Source organism: Anastrepha obliqua, chromosome 3 (assembly GCF_027943255.1).
Source record: "Anastrepha obliqua isolate idAnaObli1 chromosome 3, idAnaObli1_1.0, whole genome shotgun sequence".
NCBI lineage: Eukaryota > Metazoa > Arthropoda > Insecta > Diptera > Tephritidae > Anastrepha > Anastrepha obliqua.
In genome coordinates, this window is record NC_072894.1 from 76,327,027 (window position 1) to 76,348,220 (window position 21,194).

A 21,194-nucleotide genomic window follows, 5' to 3' on the forward strand; every position below is an offset into this window, starting at 1 on the left:
TTTTTGTCTTATTTTATCTTAATCGACTAAGTAAAGAAATCTGCTCCACATTATATGGCGCTAAGTCAATTTCAATACGCTTGCGCAGAGTTTTTCAACGACTAGCCAGACATTTGTCAACAGAACAGTTTCAACAAATTATACCGGTTTAGGGGCAGACACCACTGACAGCTCTAATTTAGTTTATATTTTGGCTTCAGCTCCAATAACACAATTTTTTTATACTTCTGAGAGAAAGATCATTACGGGATTTATTCCAAAAATTTTAAATTGTAGCAAAAGTAACATAAATTTTGAGCTTTTCTAGATAAAAAGTTAATAACGCTAACCGCTATGGCAAATATATCAGCTCAAACTTGCCGCAGACGGCTTCGGGAAAATTGTTTAAATGAAAGCATCGTTCGACGTAAGCCCTATGTATCCAGAAAACATATTGGAAAACTGTTAGCCTTTGGCAAACAACATTTTAAGACTCAAATTTTTGGAAATTGCCAGGAATGACCAGTCCAAATTTAATCTGACCTACGTGAGATGCCCAGCACTGCAGGAATTGAATCCCAAGTACTCTAAAAGAAGAAGATTGTTGTTGTTTTAACAGCATAGGTAGCCCTGTCAGTGTAGGAAAATAGAAAGCTGAAAGTCCAATGTAAATGAAACATAAATAACAAATGTTAATACTGTTCAAATTGGTGACCTGCAGCATCAATACATTTTTGCTTACCTGGATCAAAATTTGGCGGGCCAGTGGATAGGCCGCAGGGGGCCAATCGAGTTTCCAGCACGCTCTCCAGACCTTACACCACTGGATTTCTTCTTGTGGGGCACAGTAAAAGATGAGGTGTACAAACGTAAACCATGTAACCTAGACATTCTTTGGAATGAGATTCAAGCAGTGTGTAGAGAAATCTCATTGGACGTTTTGATACGATGTACAGAATCTGTGGTGACTCGTACTCAAAAATGTATTGATGCTGCAGGTCATTACATTATACATTTTTTTGAAGCACCCGGTACTTTGTAGGAAATTATTCCGATAATTTGCCACTTTCTCGGGGTTTCCACCAAAATAACAATTTCAACACTGTTCTCAGGTTGTAAAAGAATCGATTAGCACCAATTTTATACTCTTGAACGGCATTTAGAGACTTTATAACAAAACATAAAGAGAGCAGTCTGCTACCAGGATGCCATAATCTGGTGCACTCCATGAGAAAACCCTGAGCGGAAGTTTGTATTAGCACAAGTGTATACATATGTATATATGTTTATATCGTTCTTTATTTCTTTATGCGGCTACATACAACCGTTAAGTGAACAAAATTATAATACCCAAAAGTGCACGGGTAGAAAAACGATAGAAAGTCAAAATAAGTAAATATTTAAAGCAATGCTCCTTTTAAAATTAAGTAGGCTCATTTTTTTCTTATTTAATTTTTCCGTAAATCAACAGGCTGCCCAAATTAAACAGTCATTGACTGCTAAAAGAAATATTTACACATGAACACTACAAGCATATTTCCGTGCATGAACCACTTGTTGGCGAATTGCCAAATATGGAGTGCGCCCCAATCAGGTTAAAACCACAACATTGCCTTGGTGACATGAAACCAAATTACTCGTACATGTCTGTTCTGCCTTTTATTAACACCCTGATTCCATATGAAAGGAGGAAATGAAACAGTAACACGTACACTGGGCGATTACAAATGTATACAAACAGTTGATGATGAGGGCCGACAAGAACGTTTATGTGAATGAAAGTGGTAGAGGTGAAAGAAAACGTTACAAGCAGGCCTGAAAGTGGAATGCGTTACACACATACATATATGTATATAGTATAATATTACATATATACATATGTATGTATATATATACATAATAGTAGTAGTAGCTATATATACATATTTATATACATACATTATATATATGTAATAAAAAAGACTTACATACATACATTTAAATATTTATAAGATAACAAGGTTGGCGGGCACATTGAATAGAATTTTCTGAATTCGGAGTGGAAAATTTCTGTACTGCACTCCAAACACCAAATATTTTGTATGCGGAGTGTATGTATCTATTTATGATAAGTGCTAACAACCAGACACTTGGCTGCGCCGGGGAAACGACCTAATTAAATAACGGTGGTCTGTGGGTAATAATCAAACCTACGTATAGTCATAGACCTCGTACAAAATTCTATTACATTTGTCAGTGAGTGTGGGCGACAAATGTACGTCACGTTTAATTTATGTATGGCTGCAAGCAAAACATTTCATACCTTTGTTAATAAGTAAATATATACCCTGCAGTAAATATGAGTAGTATCATATATCCATTTGTGGAACAACATCAAGACGCATGCCACAAATAGGAGGAGCTCGGCCAAATACCTAACAGAAGTGTACGCGCCAATTATTTATTTATTTATCATATAGGGACGACCGCCACTAGCCATTTGGTGACTGACTAAATTAACGACAAGCAGATGCAGGGTGAAAGTTGGCTAAAGTAAGATGTCAAGTATTATAAAGAACAGTTGTCACGAGAATTAACCATTAGAAAATTTTAAATTCGAATGGTCAGATTGAGTAATTTAAAAAAACGGTAAAGTTAAAAATGGTTTCTCCCGGGTATAAATTGTTACCGATATTGTTCAAGAAAACTGTGTATGAATTCTTCTAGTCAATCAAATTATAAATGGAAATTTATGAAATTGAAGACTCGCATCTAAAAATATTAACTTCTCACAACTTAATTAAACATACTAAATATTGTTGGCTTACTCACTGATCAAGAGTTGTTACTGGTTTTTTTTTTGTGTTTAAAAATCTCAATTAAATTTTGGACAACTCAGCATATTTGCCTGATTTGATATTGATGACTTCTATCTTTTCTGAGAATTGCATTTACATTAATTATAAAGATATGGAGGCATTGGACAAAGAACTTGTATCGACCTACTGTAGAATATCCGACTATCTAAAACGAAAAATGTCTGACGCTCAAAATATGGAAGTTAATAAAGATAGAAACTCATGTAAGAACTTGCATTTTGCGATTTCGTTAAAACAATAAATTTATTAGTTTATTAAAATAATCGATGTGTAATCTTAAAGTTGCCTTACTGACTAATTTATTGGAAATTTAACTTGAAACTCTTTTTAAATGAAGTGTTTTTAATTTTTTACAACCAAACCAAAATAACTAATAAGCTTGAAACTTTAGTGGACGCGTACCTTCATATAATTCTTGTCTCATAAACCTTAAATCTCTTGAAACTCATAGGCCTATCCTAAGTCTGTCTTTTACTTATAAAAACATCAATAGTGCAATTGATTCCTGTATTTGTTGGAGCGAATGAGATTTAATGTTCCTCAATGCCTTCTTAGGAACTTACTTCCAATCAATGGGGATTATGTGAGAACTAACTATTCTTATAATGATCCAATCGCTCGCTCTATTCGTGAATATAATGCTATTAGACATGTTGTTGCAAGAGCAGTTTTTTTAATCTTTCCGATTTGGATTTATTACATGCATTTACATAGTTTTAAGTTACTCTGTGCTAGTCGTAGTCTGTAAGAGTATAAATTCTGAGACTAAATAAATAAATATATATATATATTATATATACATGTAGTTTATATAAAAAACTTGCATATTAGTAATTAAAGAGTTGCGCAAACAGGAGCACATAGTAACGAAATCGTAAAGCTTTTATGAAATCGCAAATCGTAAAAATAAGTGGAAATACGAGCACGGCTGATAATAAAATATATAAGTATATATTGAATATAATAAAATTGAATGATTTACTTCCATTTTTTCAACAATCGAAATTTTCGCATGCCTGTTTTGACGAGCTTGTGTAAACAGATAATTTAAAATCAGCTGTACAACGTTTTCCGCCATGTTTTGTAGATGGTAGAAATTGTTGCCGTTTTGTCCAGTTAAAGTGGAACATTTTGAGAGAACAACATACAGCCCTTTAAACATGTTGAGAAAAAAAAACAAGAAATTTGACAGCTCCGGCGCTGGGCAAAATAAATGCAAAAATATTAAGAAACAAGCGCTATACATTTTAACATACGGTATTGAAATCCGGCATTTATTGCAACATTGAAATACCTTTACGTATAGGGGTTAAAGAGCAACATATCTACCAAATTTCGTTCAGATATCTCAAATTTTCAATAGAGTTATCGAAAGGACGACGGGCGGACAGACATACATATCTAAATCGACCGCTCTACTCATTCGGAATATTTTGGTATAAACATTTTTATAACTGTTTCGATTCCGGTAGGCTGTAACCAAATATCACCATAAGACCACATTTTTAATACCCAAGGGCTAAGTACTGTACTTTAGTTTCATCTATGGAAACAAACCAATTGAAATATTAGTGTTTACTAAAACAATGAAATGAGTTCCCGCACACCTAAGCTAACACTCTTAGTAGAACACGGTGACTCATTTCAAAGCCTAAAAGCAAAACGCATAAAACACCAATGAGGAAAGCAGATGCATGTAAATATGTACTCGTACGTTTGTATTTAAATGCTAAGCGGTTTTATACAATTCCTGTGTTATAGACATAAACAGGTTGGGAAAGTTACACAAACCACGCACAATGCAAACACATTTAAAGCTTAAAAGGTAAACAGTTATGTAGATAGTTGTTTTCTAATAAAAAAAACGAGTCGTAGAAGTGGATCGCCTACGTATTTTTTGATAGTTTTCCAATTCTCCTTTCAAACACCTGAAAATAGCCAAGAATATGTATTGTATTGCTTTTTACAGCTTTTACTGATCATTTGACTACAGGTGAAATTAGAAATTGTATAGAGTTAAATGAATCGCTTTTATAAATTGTAAATTAGCAGATAAGTTCAACTGGCATGCCATATGTGAATAAGCTTGTATGTATGAATTAAAATAGTTGTGAAAAAATCAATATGAAAAAAAAAACTACACATCATACATTAAAGTAGCAGACTAGATAATTGGCGAAAGGAACAGCCAAGAAACCACTCACACCTCTTCAAACATAGTTAAGGAACGTAAGTTGAGGCAAAACTCCGTTGCAAGATGAAATGCGCTTAAGTTAATGTGGGTCCGGGCTACTGTGGTGTTTAAGGCAACGAACTGGGCGATGAATTGGTGATCTGCGGTTCTTTGGAGTGTCCAATTGAACCAGAGCTAATCTCAGGGTTAAACAGGGCGGTAACAGTCTGGTACGCCAAGTTGTGGTCATTAATAGTTGGTGCAGTACTCATACCTGTAAAACACACCCTGAAAAGGCCTGACAGGGTGATAGCAAAATTCCTTCCTAGACAGCGGAGGAATGATCTTCGATTCCTGATAGAACTAATTATACGGCCTTCAGTACAATGGGCAATATTGCTTGAGTGCTTGGAAAAAAAATTCCGCCCTTATACAATTCCATTCCAATTATATATCAAAAACTATTTAAACAAATGGAAGTTGAACCTGCACTCAATTGGATTTGGCCCCGCTATATGGCGAAGCTACTACAATTTGCAGATAATTTCCTCATCACATAAGCTTTAAAAACATTATAACGGGTGGCTAAGTTACAGGAGCCGGTGTTGACTTTGATAAAATACATTTTTTTTAGAAAATTATTGTCATTTCTCTTTATTATGATAATATTGGTACGGCTCAAAGCAAGAAGCCCAACAACATTGGCGGCCAATTGACATCGCCGCGACGTGAGATTATTCGGCCATCAAATTTTTCGCGCAAAAGAGCCATTGTTTCGTTAGCTGTGTGACAAGTGGCACCGTCCTGTTGAAACCACATATCGTCCACATCCATATCCTCCAATTCGGGCCATAAAAAGTTCGTTATCATCTCACCGGCCCATAAACCGCACCAAACAGTCACTCTTTGTGGGTGCATTAGATTTGTTTTGAAGAATTTCTGCCAAAGTAGCACTTTGGAAGCGAATTTGGTTAAATTTATTTTGTGTTTGAAACAATGAAGAAAAAACAGGCAAAATTGGCAAAAACGTATGATGCTAGATACCTAATTCTTAGCTAAAGTCATGACAACTCTCACGGCGTGGATGCCTAACGAACAATGTGCGGAAAGGAAATCCACAAAACTCGAGAGCTACGGCTTTGTTAACTTTAGGAGTTCCCACCTCAGATCCACCCGTGACTAGAAGGATTTCGCGACCACATAAGTTGGTGTACTGGCCAAGTGCTCGCCGAGTTTACAAGAAGTCAAGCTTTCCAGAAGCAGACTATGTAAAGTCACGGGAACCGCAATTCTCTCATTTCACACGGAAACGTATTCACGAGATCCCTAGCTAGCTAGCACATCAGCATCACGTGTGACCATGTACCTACATGAGATAAATTTTAAAGTATTCGGTAGCGGCGAAAGGGAAGTCAAGCATTCCCCGAATAGTAGATGTAAGCTAAAGTTTGCCCCTAACCGAAACTTAAGATATTCACATCATAAAACCAGTACAATTTCATTATCATCGATGAACAAATCTTCATTTTTGTTAAACTAGCAAATGACGTATCACAACAGCCTAACGGTACCTTTTTTACGCGCTTCTAATTTTATTTTCTTCCGCCACTTGAAAAAGATATGCATATAAAAATTAAAATAAATACATATACTTACTCGTATAAGTTATGTTCTTTGCCAGCAGGAAAATTTTAAATTTAATTTTACTCGAACAGCTGATTGCTGTTACTACCCCCATAACTTATTACTCAATGAGGCAATAAGTAGTTAACTGCTTAGTTTTACAAAAACAAAATACGCGGGGAAACGTAATGAGTTTCGAGTAACTAAGCAACGAGCTCCGTGTGCATTTAACTAGAAAATCTGTAAATAACTTGATAATATTCCATTATAACTTAAAGTAAAGCATATGCATCTACTGCAGTAAGGTAGCTAAACAAATTAATTAATTAGCGCCGTAACAGTAACGAGCCACTTTCATTACCATAAATACTAGTGAATACATTTTTATTGTTGGGAACTGCTAAATTGCAATACACTTACACTTTAATGTCTCATTTTCAAGCCGTACATGTGCAGATGTTTTGCTCAAATGAAAGCACATATACATGGAAAAACGTATATGCATACAAGTATAAGTATATACTATATATGGCATATTCTTACAGTGACTCATGTGCAAAGTAATAAATAGCTTCATTATTTACCCTGTATACACCATACATACAATGTTTGCACATACGTATGGATGTACATATGTATATAGATTACAGTTTTTATTTGGTATGTGTGAAGGTGTGTATTTGCTTTGTAAGCACAAATATTACGTTTGCTTTCGCATATTTTTCCATTTCTAGTGTTTAGTATTCTAGCCGAGTTTTTGTTATTGCTTTGAAATAACGTTGCTATTTGAAATCATTCATGGTCAAGGCGACACATTGTTGCTTAAGCTTTAACATGAATGAATGCCCAACCTCTTGAAATGAACTTATGAATGTGTGTGCTAAACTTATACATAAGCAAATCAACCCCAGTTTGAGGAAAGTCCTATATTGTGCAAAATAAAAAGCACCCCATTCCTACAATCTGAAATTATTTTCAAATAAATAAAAAATATTAACATTAAAATATTTGTATTTTTAAAAAATTATGCAAGCAATTTAACTGAACGTTCTTTCCGATAATTAATGCGGCGTTTTAGTAAGTGGAAGGGAATCGTATAAGTACAGGGTGGGCCAAATAAGACCTACTAGTGTTAAGCACAAATAACTTTTTTATTTTTTGGCATATTTATTTTTCTCTTTTTGTAAGTTATAATTGAATTGTTGAAAATTTACCGCAAGACCACCAACAACGACTACAATACGCTATTCGTTTTACACAATTAGCCACACAAATTGATTTTTTAAATAATGTTTTGATGGCGGATAAAGCGCATTTCCATTTAAATGGTTATGTCAACAAACAAAACTGTAGATTGTGGGGCTCTGAAAATCCAAGGGCAACACACCAACGTCAGTTGCATCCATCTAAATGTAATGTTTGGTGCGGTGTTATGGCCACTAGAGTTATGGGTTGTGGTTTCAACAAGATGGAGCAAATACGCATACTGCTAGTAGTAGTAGTAACATCGGTAGGTCTTATTTGGTCCACCCTGTAGATGCAACCGAAACATTAGATGCTGTTGCTCTTGTAGCAAATGGTCGAAGGTGCCTGGGATATTTGTTTGAAAAAAAAAATTCCAATGAAAATGCTTGTAAAGTTACATTTTTTAGGGAAAAGTGAAAATCATTAGTTGACATCTTAAGCGGCTATAAGACTGCATTAGAAGACCTCAGAGTCTATTTAAGAACTTACTATGGATCAGCTCTTCAAGCAATCAATGTCGTATATGCGAGTGCAGAGAAAAGCAGTAGCCTTATTTATCTAAACGAAAATCGTATGTTGAGAAGATATGGTTGGGATTGCACTTTTGTTCGGGAAGAGTAGCCCATTTTTGATTTGATCTAAGGCAAAATCGCTTATAGACCCAATCAGAAAAACAAAGAAGTTCGAGAAACTTGGCACCATCTAAAATTAATTTGATTGTAACTATTCATAAGCGATTGTGAATGCCAATACACTTTTTAACAGCAATTGAGATTAACATTGAGATCGGCAATATTGGTTGCAAGGTGTAAGCGTTTTGTTTTCTGAATACGGACTATTTTCTCAACGTCTGATTAAACTCTAAATTAGATCATAATCAGTAGCAGGGTTGGGCATAGTGGACTAAATAATTAATGCAATAAGCGGATTGTTAAAACACTGAAAAATAGTGATAATGAAACCACTATACTAAAAAATTAGTGACAGTGCAATTTAGTGGTAATACAAAATGCCCAACCTTGATCAGTACCGAATATTTGATTGTTGTTGTTGTTGCTGTAGCAGCATCAACATTCCCCATACATGGACGCAGAATGCTGCTGGAGTCATAGTCCTTAGCCGGATATAAATCGTTCATCTGACAATTGATGCAAGAAGAAATAAATAAATTTTGCTTTGCCAACGTTTTGCAGGTTTTCAAATAATGGATCATTAATAGTAATTTTTTTTAAATCATTATTGCTAATTTGTATGACATGATAAAATTATAATACCAATTTTATTGCACAACTGCCTTAAAGATTTGATTCGATCAGCCAGTGATATCAATAGTTTTTTATATTGTGGCTCTGATTTATCTTCTATTAATTTTAACAAACAAACAACAAACCAAAACCACTAACCACTCCTCGATGAAAATGAGTAATTTCAATCCGTTATTCGATTACGTTACCACTGATTAAAGAATTAACCGGTCAATGAGAGAACGAACCGTACGTTCCCACGACAGTCGGTTCTACGTTACCGGAACGACCCGGATTTATATCCGGCCAAGGACTGTCACCTCAGCAGCATTCCCCATATATGTATGGGGAATGTTTATGCTGCTACAACAACAACAAGAACGACCCGTAAGAGTTAAATTGTTTTAATAAAAACTGGCACATACAAATTTGAAGAGTATTTGCAACAAGCTTATAATCAAATAAGTGACATGCATCCTTATTTTGTTTATTGAGGAAAGCTTTTTTATGAGTAGCTTTTTCATGTTCGGAGATTGGCCAATGCCTTGACTTGTATAACCGTAATAGTGCAATCGTTTAAGGCGAAAAAAATGCTGAAACGACTAGAAGAGTGTATTGATAATATCGACGAAGCTACCAAGATTCAACTAAGAATCAACCAACAAAGATCTAAGAGATCCGTGAGCAGAAAACGACCAAGAAATATGAACAGTCACAACTTCGCAGGTGTTGAGATCTTTATCTATTTGTCATTACATAGGGTTACTCCCAAATATTTCGATCAAGTTTAACATACAAAACTTTAAAACGACAATATACCAATTATTGGTGGGTGTAGTCTTACGCTATAGCGCGGATTCATGAACAATGGCGGCGAATGAAGAGGAGGAACCGAGGAGATTGGACAGAATAATGCATGAACCAATAAAGGAAAAAGACAAGTGAAGAGTAAGAACCAATCACGAGGTAGGGCAGAATATATGACGCGCATGGAACCGCATAGAGTGGAAAAGAGATTGCTGGAAACGAAGGTGACAAATGTAAAAAGCCAAGTTAGTCCCAGACTACGAGTGAAAGACGAAGTATTAGTGAGAAACTGGGAGAAGACAGTAAGTGAATGACAACAATGGCGAAAAGTCGGAGTGAAGGCCAAGGCTCACAAGGACCTGTGGCGCAAAATGAAAAGGATGATGACAACAACATTAGCCATATTTTCTTCTTCTTCCATTTATGTACGTGTATTATAATGTTTACTTGTTTAATGTATTAATAACAACGTGTGTTTTGCCCCCTCTTTTTGTTTTTTTTTTGTTTCTTTTTTTAATTTAACGTACACATGTGTTCTAAAAGATTTTTTATTTTGTTTAATTGATGTGCTAAATGATAAAAAACACTTTGTTTCGTGGTGCGCAGTTTTGTTGGTTTTAATCTTTTTTGTTTAACAAAAGTGATCTGTTTGAACTCTATTTCCCGCTGTTCAAAAAATTACAGAGCGAAATTTAAATTAAAATTTAACTGCTTGATTTTTCATTCCCTTAATGGTAACAAAAGATTTCGAATTATCACCATGCGATGTTGATATTTTTGTTCTTCATTTGAGCTGATCGTAAGAAGAAACTTTTCGAGAATAACAAGGTTTTCAATAGATGCACAAAATACCTTTAGTACAGCGCAATCGGAGAAATTTCGTACCTTCTAATAATCAAGAAACTTCACTTTTTGAGTTACTTTGATTTTAAAAGCCTGTAGGGCAAGCTAATTGCACAAAATTCTTACCACCGTCATCGAATTGGATTACTCGACGGGTCTTGAACAGAAACTACGACATTTTAGCGGTGCGTTGTCTCAGTGGTACAAAAGTATTCAATAGTGTATATGTTGACACGAATTTATCCACTAACGCACGCACAGCCTATAGCCTATATGACGGGACGATTATTACGAACGAAAATTGGAGTAAGCGCTCTTAACCCTTTCGGTCCGAACGGGACTTATATGTCCCGGCAATGTTTGAAGATACCTACAATTTTGATGGGTCAAAAGACTTTTATTTCACCCATTGCAACTATTAAACATATAAAATAATTTGTATTTCCGTTAGCGGCTTTCCGTACCGAAAGGGTTAAGGGGGGAAGCTGGTCTAGAGCGCAAAAAATGGGCATATTTTATGAATTTATTTTGACTCAACAAAGGAATCAATCGAAAATCTGTGAAATAGGTTTAATAATATAGCTTTCATGGTACAAATACAAAATTTTTCGTCTGAATTAATTTCAAAATGGCCGCTGTCCAGCAGTTCTCCTAAGGCGCCTTTTTTTCTAGTGGGTCCATTGCCGAAGACGTAAACTCCTTAATTTTTGTCCTGGATCAAAAAATAAAATTTTTTTAGTTTCTATATAACAACAGAAAGAGACGTACGTAGGATTTTTTCGATATTTTGTTTTTTCGCGAAATGGTGCACGTTTGAACAAAAAGTTACAATTTTCACTATAAAGAACGACATAAAATTGTTGATTAAAAAAAAAACTATGTAATATAACTAAAAAATCCTACGTACGTCTCCGGAGAAAGGTATTTCGAATGTATTGTCAAAATTTCGTAAGAATCGGTAAAGATTTGTTCGAGTTATGTCTTCGGCCAGTTTAAAAAAAGTCATTTCGAGAAAAACGCGTTTAAAGTTGTAAATAGCGTTCGGGGCATACCTGCGAGGCACTGCCGTCGAATGAAAAATTTGGGCATTTAGACATTTTTGCTGGCATCCCTCATTTGGTATATTATTTCTAAGACCCTAAAGCACCTTTTAAGACAAACAAAAATTTTTCGATTTTTTCAAAATTCTAGACCAGCTTCCCCCCTTAAAGACGCCCACCGACTTCGAATTTTGGTAACTATTTTTCGGGAGCGTGTCATTATTCTGTATTACAAAATTCTGGGTGACAAAATTCTGTAAATTGCAAAAAAATTCTGCTTTTTAAAATTCTGCTTTTTTTAAAATTCTGCTTTTTAAAATTCATCTTTCTAAAATTCTGCTTTTTCAAAATTCTGCATGTTTAATGCGAAAAATTCTGCTTTATTCAAGTTTTGTGATTTTCGTCATACAAGAAGTAACAAAATAAACATTTAATTCATAAATATATAATACATATAGGTATGTTTAAGCGATAACAATATTTTAGTTTAGCCAATTACAATATTTTTTGCAATTCTTTTTAAATATGTAGTGTGACTTAATTCATTTCTTTTTTTAATAATTCTTCGCAGCTGTTCGTTTTTTTTAGAAGAGTTCTACGCAAAAATACTGTGGATTGCGTAGCCGGAGTTGGACTGATGAGGGTTATTTTTTTGAAGCGCGCCCACGCGAAAAAGAGTTCTACGCAAAAATACGGTGGATTGCGTAGCCGGAGTCGGACTGATGAGGGTTATTTTTTTGAAGCGCGCCCACGCGAAAAGAAGTTTTACGCAAAAATATTGTGGATTCTATCGAAACTGAAGAAAAAATTATTATTATTTTTTATTTAATATCTCGAATAATAATAAAAAATAATAATAATAATAAATTAAATAATTCCATTACCTCTTTAACATTGTTAACATTATGGCCCCTATTATGAGTTACATTCGATCTTCGATATTCGCTGGTTGTCCAAGATCGAAAATCGAATGTCAATTTGGTATTATGAGCGGTGCAACCCTATCGAAATTTTCGTTGTTTACCGAATTTAGAGTCGAATGCAATTTTGCTTTCGATTGTGTAGCGTATTGAGGGAAAACTTGTTAAAGTGTAAGTTGTTTGCGATTATTTATGGTTTTATAGTAACCAAATAATAAATATATACTAATTTTGTTAATTTTATGCAGGTCGAAAGTCGTGAGTACCAAACAACAATTAGAAAGGTGAATCCACAATTCGCAAAAGGGATTTGCACCAAAGTTCAAGCAGCAAAAAAATGGGAGGAATTTACGACGGAGCTGAATTGCTTGGGACCACCAGTGAGAACGGTAGCAAAATGGATTAAGCTTAATGTTTTTTTTTTGTGATGTTTATAGAAATACATTTTTATTTTCCCTTGGCAGGTATGGGCTGAAATACGTAGTGGAACTGAAATACATATTTTTTTCGAATGACGAATAATTGAATAAAGAAAATTTATAACAAAAATAAAACAGAAACTGTGGCGTAAAGGTTTCTATTTAATACTTTTTAGATTTTTCTATAATATTCTCAAAATTTCATTTCTTATGTTTTCTACTTCTCCGTTATTTGACTCCACTTCAATATCTTCAGCATCATCGTACACAGTGGGTTGAGCAAGTCCTAGCATACCTTCATTACCAATACTCAATTGGTACGATCCCTGAGCACAAAATCGCAGAACTGTGTCTAGCTTTAAAATATTTGGAATCAATTTGGCTCGGGTGCACTGCTGCAACTGGTTTTCTGTACTGGACAGTAGGTTCACAAACGCCTCTTTAGATAATCTAAAGTTCTTTAAAAATCTGTAAGGAAATTTATGTAATATTAAGTACGTCAACACATTTTGAAAATTCTAAATTTACTCAGTGAAAGCCATTTCTAGGGGGTTGGATGCGTCCCTCAACTGTTTTCTACTTCTAGCTAGTTCCACTAATCTTTCATCGTCCGATGAATCGTCGAACCACAACTCCGTTGTACTCATTTTCACAAAAAATCCTTTTTTTAACTTTTAAAAATAATGTTAGCAAAGAATTTCAACACAATCGGCTTTTCTTTTATTTTGATTTGCTATATCAGCTGAGAAAAAATTATCTATTGTAAATGCGTCGAGCGATCGAAATTCACAATAGTCCTATTCTTCAACGAATGAGCACCATAATACCAAATGAAAATTCGTTCGATCACCACTTTCGACTACAGTCGAAGATCGAATGTTGCTCATAATAGGTGCCTATATTTTAATACAGAATTTTGTAATACAGAATTTTGAAAGCAGAATTTTAAAAAAGCACAATTTTAAAAAGCAGACTTTTAAAAAGCAGAACTTTGTTTTTAGAATTTTGTACATACAGAATTTCGACACCAACCCTATTTTTCCAATCGTTGCTACTTCGCGCATTCCACCGTTATAAAATATGTAAAATTTGAATGATCTTTTGGCATTCATTAGAAAAACAATTATGGGTACGTTTGAGTTTGCCCCTATTCAAATACCCGAAATCATAATTTGAATACAAATACGTATACTAATTAAGCATATGTATAGAGAAATTTAATTGTACATTTTGCACAAAAAATTTATGTTTTGAGGTGAAAAGATTCAATTATCTTTCTAAAAACAATTTTTCACACAACTCAAATAGACAAACAAAGAAATTCTAAGCTAAAAAGCGTATGATTAATGCCAAATAAATAGCGCGTTTCGAACATATCGACAAATTCATTGAATATTCTATTAGACTAATTAGTTGCTTTTCGAAATATGAGAAAAAAACGGTTTGTACAGTACGTTAAAAAAACGTTAGCCAGCGGCAAAAGTAATTTGTTACTTTCAAAAATTCGTTAACAGCTAGCAAACCAGGAAATATATACATACATACGAATGTACAATTCTTGTACTATAGCAGTTCCATAGTGAATATTAGCGACAACGCTGTTATTGTGTTGGCGGCAGGCGAACAAATTTTTGTATATTCGCGAAATTATGATATCATCATCATTGGGATGATTCAGAAGTTAACACTCAAGCAACTACCAAAATCTAACATTGAAGAATTTGGAATTTTTTTCTACCAGATTAATGGTCAAGCAAATATGTACATATGTGTGAAAACACATATCGAGATAGTCCCATATGAGAAATTTGCCCATAGAAGGCGCATGTGCGCATAGTTAATAATTACTTACCAAAGTCTCCCAACAAAACATAATTGCATGTTTTTCTCCATACATATGTACATACATGCATGTATAGGTATATGTTTGTTCATGCATATGTACATATGTACAAGCAAATATACAATTGTATTGATAATAAACGGTCGGTCGAAATTTGAATTATTCACTTTTTGCCTTTTTGGGCGCCAGCAATAGCATACAAAATGACCGCATGATTTTTTTTTTTTTTTTGTATACATACATTTGTATAGTGATATATACATATATGTATGTAGCTCAGAGCCGGCAAAAGCTTTACTTGCGGATCGAAAAGTTTGGTCCGGTTTTATGTCTGTGCAATTGTGCTATTTACTGGTGTACACAATATACATTTATTTATTTTTCAATTGTGTAGTTTCTCTTCGTGCTTGTCAAGTGTTGATTTTTCTGATGAATAAATGTGCTTTTTAACGGTTATGCAATGCACAGATCATCATTTTATTATTGCACATGGTATGAAAGTCATATTGTCATCGAGTCTTTAAAATGAAATACTTATGTTTGTTTTTGGATTTCAGTACCTGACATTAATACCACTACTATTACCTACTCACACTTTTATATCGGTCAGTATAAAAGGCGAGGAAAAGTAGGTGAAACATTGTGAAATGTCTCGATTGGTTAGTTGGATGATTACCTAACCGGCTAACTCGCGTTATATATATACACACATACATTGTATAGCATACATATGTATGCGGAAGTGTTCAGGTAAGCTTTTTTCGCAAATAATTATACATTTTTTTTTTCCTTATACAGAAGAACAAATGGGATTTAATTTGAGTGATTTTTGTTTTATCAGATAACTAACTTATTTGCCAATATTTTTTTTATCATGCGTACTTTTTGTCTGAAAACACGCTATAAGTGTTAATTAGAGACTGAAAGTAAATATTATTTCAATAAAAACATACGTACACGCCATATTGATTGGAATTTAAACAAATTACTTATAAATAAGCAAAAAATAAAACTCCAAAACTAATTTTTATTTTTTAAATAAAAACATAAAACTCCAAAACTAAACAAACTCCAAAAATAATTATTAAAAAAGTATTTTTATAATCGTCACGGCACGTAATCCCATAACCTTAATGCATACATATCTGAGTCCTTCACATTAAAAAAATTTTAGTTAACATAATTCTGTGGCAATGTACCAGAAGGAACTGCTTTGAATAGCAGCCAGTGCTTTTTATACATAAGTATAAATGAATGTAAATGGCTGTATGAAATTGCATAACTTCAACTTAAAATGTGTGCCGCATTATTTAAACTCATCCTTTTGGATAAGATATTTTACCTAGGTATTAACGAAAGAGTCGATCAAACATTCGCGAGCAAAAATGTTATGTAGCAAAATCTTCAAATTTATTAATTCCCGTCTAATTTAGAATAGTATCGGTGGTCCATGTGTGGAACCGAATGTGCCAAGTTCCACCACTAATCATATCTTCCCGTAAGTATAGTCAAAAGCATTTGTTGTAGATTGATCTCCGACTAGTTTTATGTCAAAAGAGTCTAGTCCTGCGCTAGTCTCAAGAAACCTTATTTTACAGTAGGGTACTTACATATCGTCCCCTTAGTATTAAAATAGCCTATACATTTTTTGATGTTTTGAGAAAATGAATTTCGAACTTTTTGTCAAATGTAGCTCTCACTCAAATCTCGTTATGTCTGTAAATATTTATTATTTTTTGACTGACGTTTTGACCCACTTTGTGGAACTAGAATTTAACAAAATTTTGACCACATATAAAATCGACAATGGAGAATCCAAAAATTCAATAAAAAAATAATAGCCTATGAGTACATAGGCTATTGTTATACTAAGGGGACGATATCTTCAAGTATACTACTTGTACATATGAAATTGTCAACGCATTTGCATTTTTATTTTGTACTTTGAAAAGTAAATTACTGAAAACAAAACAATACTTAAATAAACACGTAACAGCAGAGCGAAAATTCCATCAACAAGCTCAGCATGGAGCTGGTAGAAGAGGCAGCTATTTGGCCAGGCGGAGAGATGCGAACGGTAGGAATAACAAATGTGCAATCGCAATGATCGTCATTGGTGTTGCACCAATATTCTCCCCTTCTACGTGTGGCCTACATAACTTATAAGTATTGTACACACATATGTACATATGTACGTAAGCTTTTTTCGTTCAAAGGGTGAGCACGTATGTACATATGTACATTTCGAGTAGAGTAAAAGAAAGAATTACTGCCATATATGTGATTTTGTTGGGACCGTCAGGCACAAACACACAAAACGAGTATATATGTATGTATGTACATAAACCCATATATTCAGAAGGCTTTTTACATAGAGTACTTACATTCTTATAAATGTAGTATGTATGTATGTACATATGTAGTCACACATTTTCGTCCACTCAGCTTTCGCTGACGTGTGTTCTTCACGCTGCAAACACCGGCATGAAGTGTAAGTTGAGCTAAGTATGTATAAGTACGGTCTATGTGGTTTTATTTGCTTCTGTTTTGTTTGGCTTTACTTGCCTAATTCGACACTGCCATGTAGAAATGGCTTTCCGTAGCTAATATAGTAAATAAGAATGAAAATATTATTGAAATGGAAATGAGTGTTAAGCAATGGAAGTGTTTACTGCCGCACAGTGTTTTCTAATCGTTGAATCATTGACAAAAACCGACTTTACAAATAGAAGAGGAATAATAGAAAAATATTGAGCTAAATATTTAGTTGGTTATTCAGTCAGTTAGACGCCTTATTATTATTATTAGTTGGCTGGTAAATTCCTAGGACCCAGACGGAAGCTATAATATATTAGCATATACATATGTACATATGTATGAGGTGTTCTCTGAGAGGCATTTTTTTCATATAAATAGAGAAATAAATGACTGATATGTGTCTCTGATAGCACTCACTTTAAAGTCACCGGTAATTTAGCGCTCGTCTATGATTTGAACATAGATGACAAATGTACTTAGGCATGGCAATGTACATATGTATGTACGCAGTTTTTGACGAATAAGAGGTAGCATAAGTAATATACCAAACAAAGCGATGACATCATTGAACCATTCAAAGTTCAAACAGCTGCGTAGAACTCAATATGTACTTAGCTTCTCGCCACATACGAATATGCTCATAGGGTGGGCCATCTAACGTTTGAAAGTTTAACTACTACTTATTTTAAATGTGTCAACTAAAATACCAGTGCATAAAGACAAAGTTAGGTCAACATCTGCGGTTTACGAAATGGGTCGATTAACTTTTGAACAACGATGGGGAAATATTAAAAATTTACTTGCTTTATTATTATCATTATTATTATTATTATTAAAAATGATAAAAAATCATTAGCCTCTTACTTAAAACTGAAGTCTCAAATGTTAGATGGCCCACCCTGTTATACATACTTGTACATACATACATACAGATGCCGTATCCGAGTGCGTTTGTACGTGACTATCATATGGATGGTACCCGATTCGAAGTCCATAGTGAGCATGAAATCTCGAAGTACAGAGAAGTTTTTTTCAGTAGCAATCGTCCCTCGGAAGGAAATGGTAAGCCGTCGAGTGCATTTCTGTCATGAAAAAGCTTTTTATAGAAACATCTGTTGTTCGGATGCGCTATAAAACTGTAGGTTCCTTCATTTGGACAGCTGCATGAAGCAGCATAAAATTGACCAGCGAATTCACAAAGCAACATCATATTTATGAAGAACAACCATACAAATAAATTAATGCAAGACGACGCTTGCATGTAATATCTATTTCACCCATAGCAATTGCTGGGCCATACAAATAAACCCGTAAACCGATGATCCCCTTAAAACGTTTCAGACTTCAACTTTTACACTGCCGTCATGAAAAACTACTAATTGAAGCGTGCAATAATCTGTTATTTAAGTAAGCTAACAAAGCAGGATTTCAATATATGTATATGTATGTACATACTTATGTATGTAGAAAACCTGACCCCATATTACAGCATACATTTGCATGCACATTTATGCACTTGTATGTACATATGAAAGGAAATATCCATGCCGGTGCTCTTACGCGCGGACCATTCGGTTTAGCGGTACACGCGATGCCATGCTAGCTTCATAGAATTACCGCTTTCACTTGATTGCTTTGGTCGGTAGACTAAATTGTTAGGGTGTTGCTATTCTTCAATTGGAATTCCAGTTTAAATTTTTACGCGTTCGCCACAATTTGGGGTTAATCTGAACAAGAAATGAAGAGATCAACTGCAATGTAGGGGAAGAATTTATGTCGCGGGGTATAAACTATAATTACTATATATGTGTAGAGAATAACGTATAGGTTGATAATTAATATGCATATTTATTGTGCATACATACATATATTTACTAGAACTCTCTATGTGCAAGTAGGAAGTTTTCCAAATGAATCAAACCTACAACTAAAGGACCATTAATATTGCTAAATAATTCGGGAAATTTGACACATACATAAATAAACAAACGACAAACTCCAAGCAGTTTTGAACTATTTGAAAACCAACAAACAGAACGTCGAATTTTTAATGAGCTGAATTTCCATCTCTGAATTGCTACAAAAGCAGAATTAAATCGAGCCATTTTTTAAATAGATTAGGTAATGTACCACGTACCGTTAAACAATGTATGCATGTACATATGTAATCTTTTTCACTTTAATTTTTTTATGCAGAAAACTCGGAAATTTTGCACTGATGGAACAGTAATTGTTGTAGCCATTAATTAAAATATCACAATTATATTGTATGAAATTTTGCCACATTTTGCCCTTATATTTACCAGCTAACTTATTAATTATCTCTTGGAACTTGTGTCTATGTCTAGCTGTTTTTCTAATCCCGCCGATTATTTTAATAATAATACAACAAAATTAGCAACTTTTCCCCTCCCTTTTGTGCCTTTCAATAACTCTTCTAGTTTGGATTAAAAAACCATGCCGTTCATTATTTTATCCGTTGATCTCAGAACTCTTTTGTAGCAAAGCTGCTCTTCCTTACTTCTATACTTATTGATTTCAGTCATGGTCACATTGGTTATCCTACCACATTCCTAGTTATTCCACTTTCTTTGTTTATTTACAAAACACTAAATCCTGCGGCATAAAAACTTTCAAGTAAAGTTTTTTTGGAGGCAGCACAAGTTGCAAGATGTATGTACCTATGTATATATTTATGTACATAGTCACGCATGCATACACATTATATGTATGCACATACGTACTGAGCTTTTGAAGGTCGCCGTACGCATCTTTAAGCGAAGCCAGACGAATGCCATTGACGGTCACAATTTACCGCGCTTTTATGCTTATATACATACTTAACTTTAAAAATGTAACAGTGCAAAACCTTCGTATTCGAAAGAAAATTAAGAACAGCAATTGCACTAAATTATAGTACCGAGCCAAAGAATTTTTAAGGTGAATTAATAATATACCACTTCAATTTACCAATTATCTGGTAAGCAATGCTATTAGTTTTGTTATTGAAGAACACAATTATATGTTGCAAATGCATTTTTTAATTTTTTCTGAAAGTTTGTAAGTACTCACTTTGCGTTGTGCCTCCGCAGCAAAACCGGACTTTGGTGCACGATTCGATGACATTTTGGCTTTAAACGAGTTTTAAGGTTTTCGTTAATTTCTCTTGTATTTTGTACGTTTGCTGCACTTAGCAAATTGTTGACAACGTCGATAAATATTATGAGCTTATATTGGATTATCGAATTAGCAGTAGGATGTTTTCTGTTTGTGACTATCGTTGTTATTAGTCACAGCAAAGACAACAAATTGGCGCAGATGAGTGGGCGTTAAACGGGATTTTCGGTTAGTTTGTGGTATCACAGAGAGCGAAGACGCATCCACACGCGACGAAATTTAAAAATTTACTGTGACTGTGGTTGGGACAGAAGCAACTAACAAACCAAAGCCGAAAACGTTCCCCGTTCCCCAAAGAAAAAGCTTACTGCAAAAGCTTTTAGATTGCCATACTGGTCAGAGAGCATTAGAACGCTGTTTACTCAATTCCTCAATATTAAAATCAATAAAAATTATAAGCTTACATTGGGAACATATCAACCTATTTTTTGCCTAAATTACTCCAAAAACTAATTTTTAATGGTTTTATTAAAATTCCGGTTGCG

The 21,194-nt window shown here is 34.2% G+C and overlaps 1 protein-coding gene across 1 annotated transcript in view; it reads right to left on the reverse strand.

Annotated features, from left to right (window-relative positions):
• LOC129240893 (myophilin) overlaps positions 1 to 21,194 on the reverse strand; it is a 37,759-nt gene extending 16,565 nt beyond the window's left edge. Inside the window, exon 1 of the mRNA XM_054876959.1 lies at positions 20,605 to 21,194. Coding sequence (XP_054732934.1) covers positions 20,605 to 20,658 — 54 coding nt within the window. The 5' untranslated portion in view covers positions 20,659 to 21,194. The remainder of the gene's footprint in view (positions 1 to 20,604) is intronic.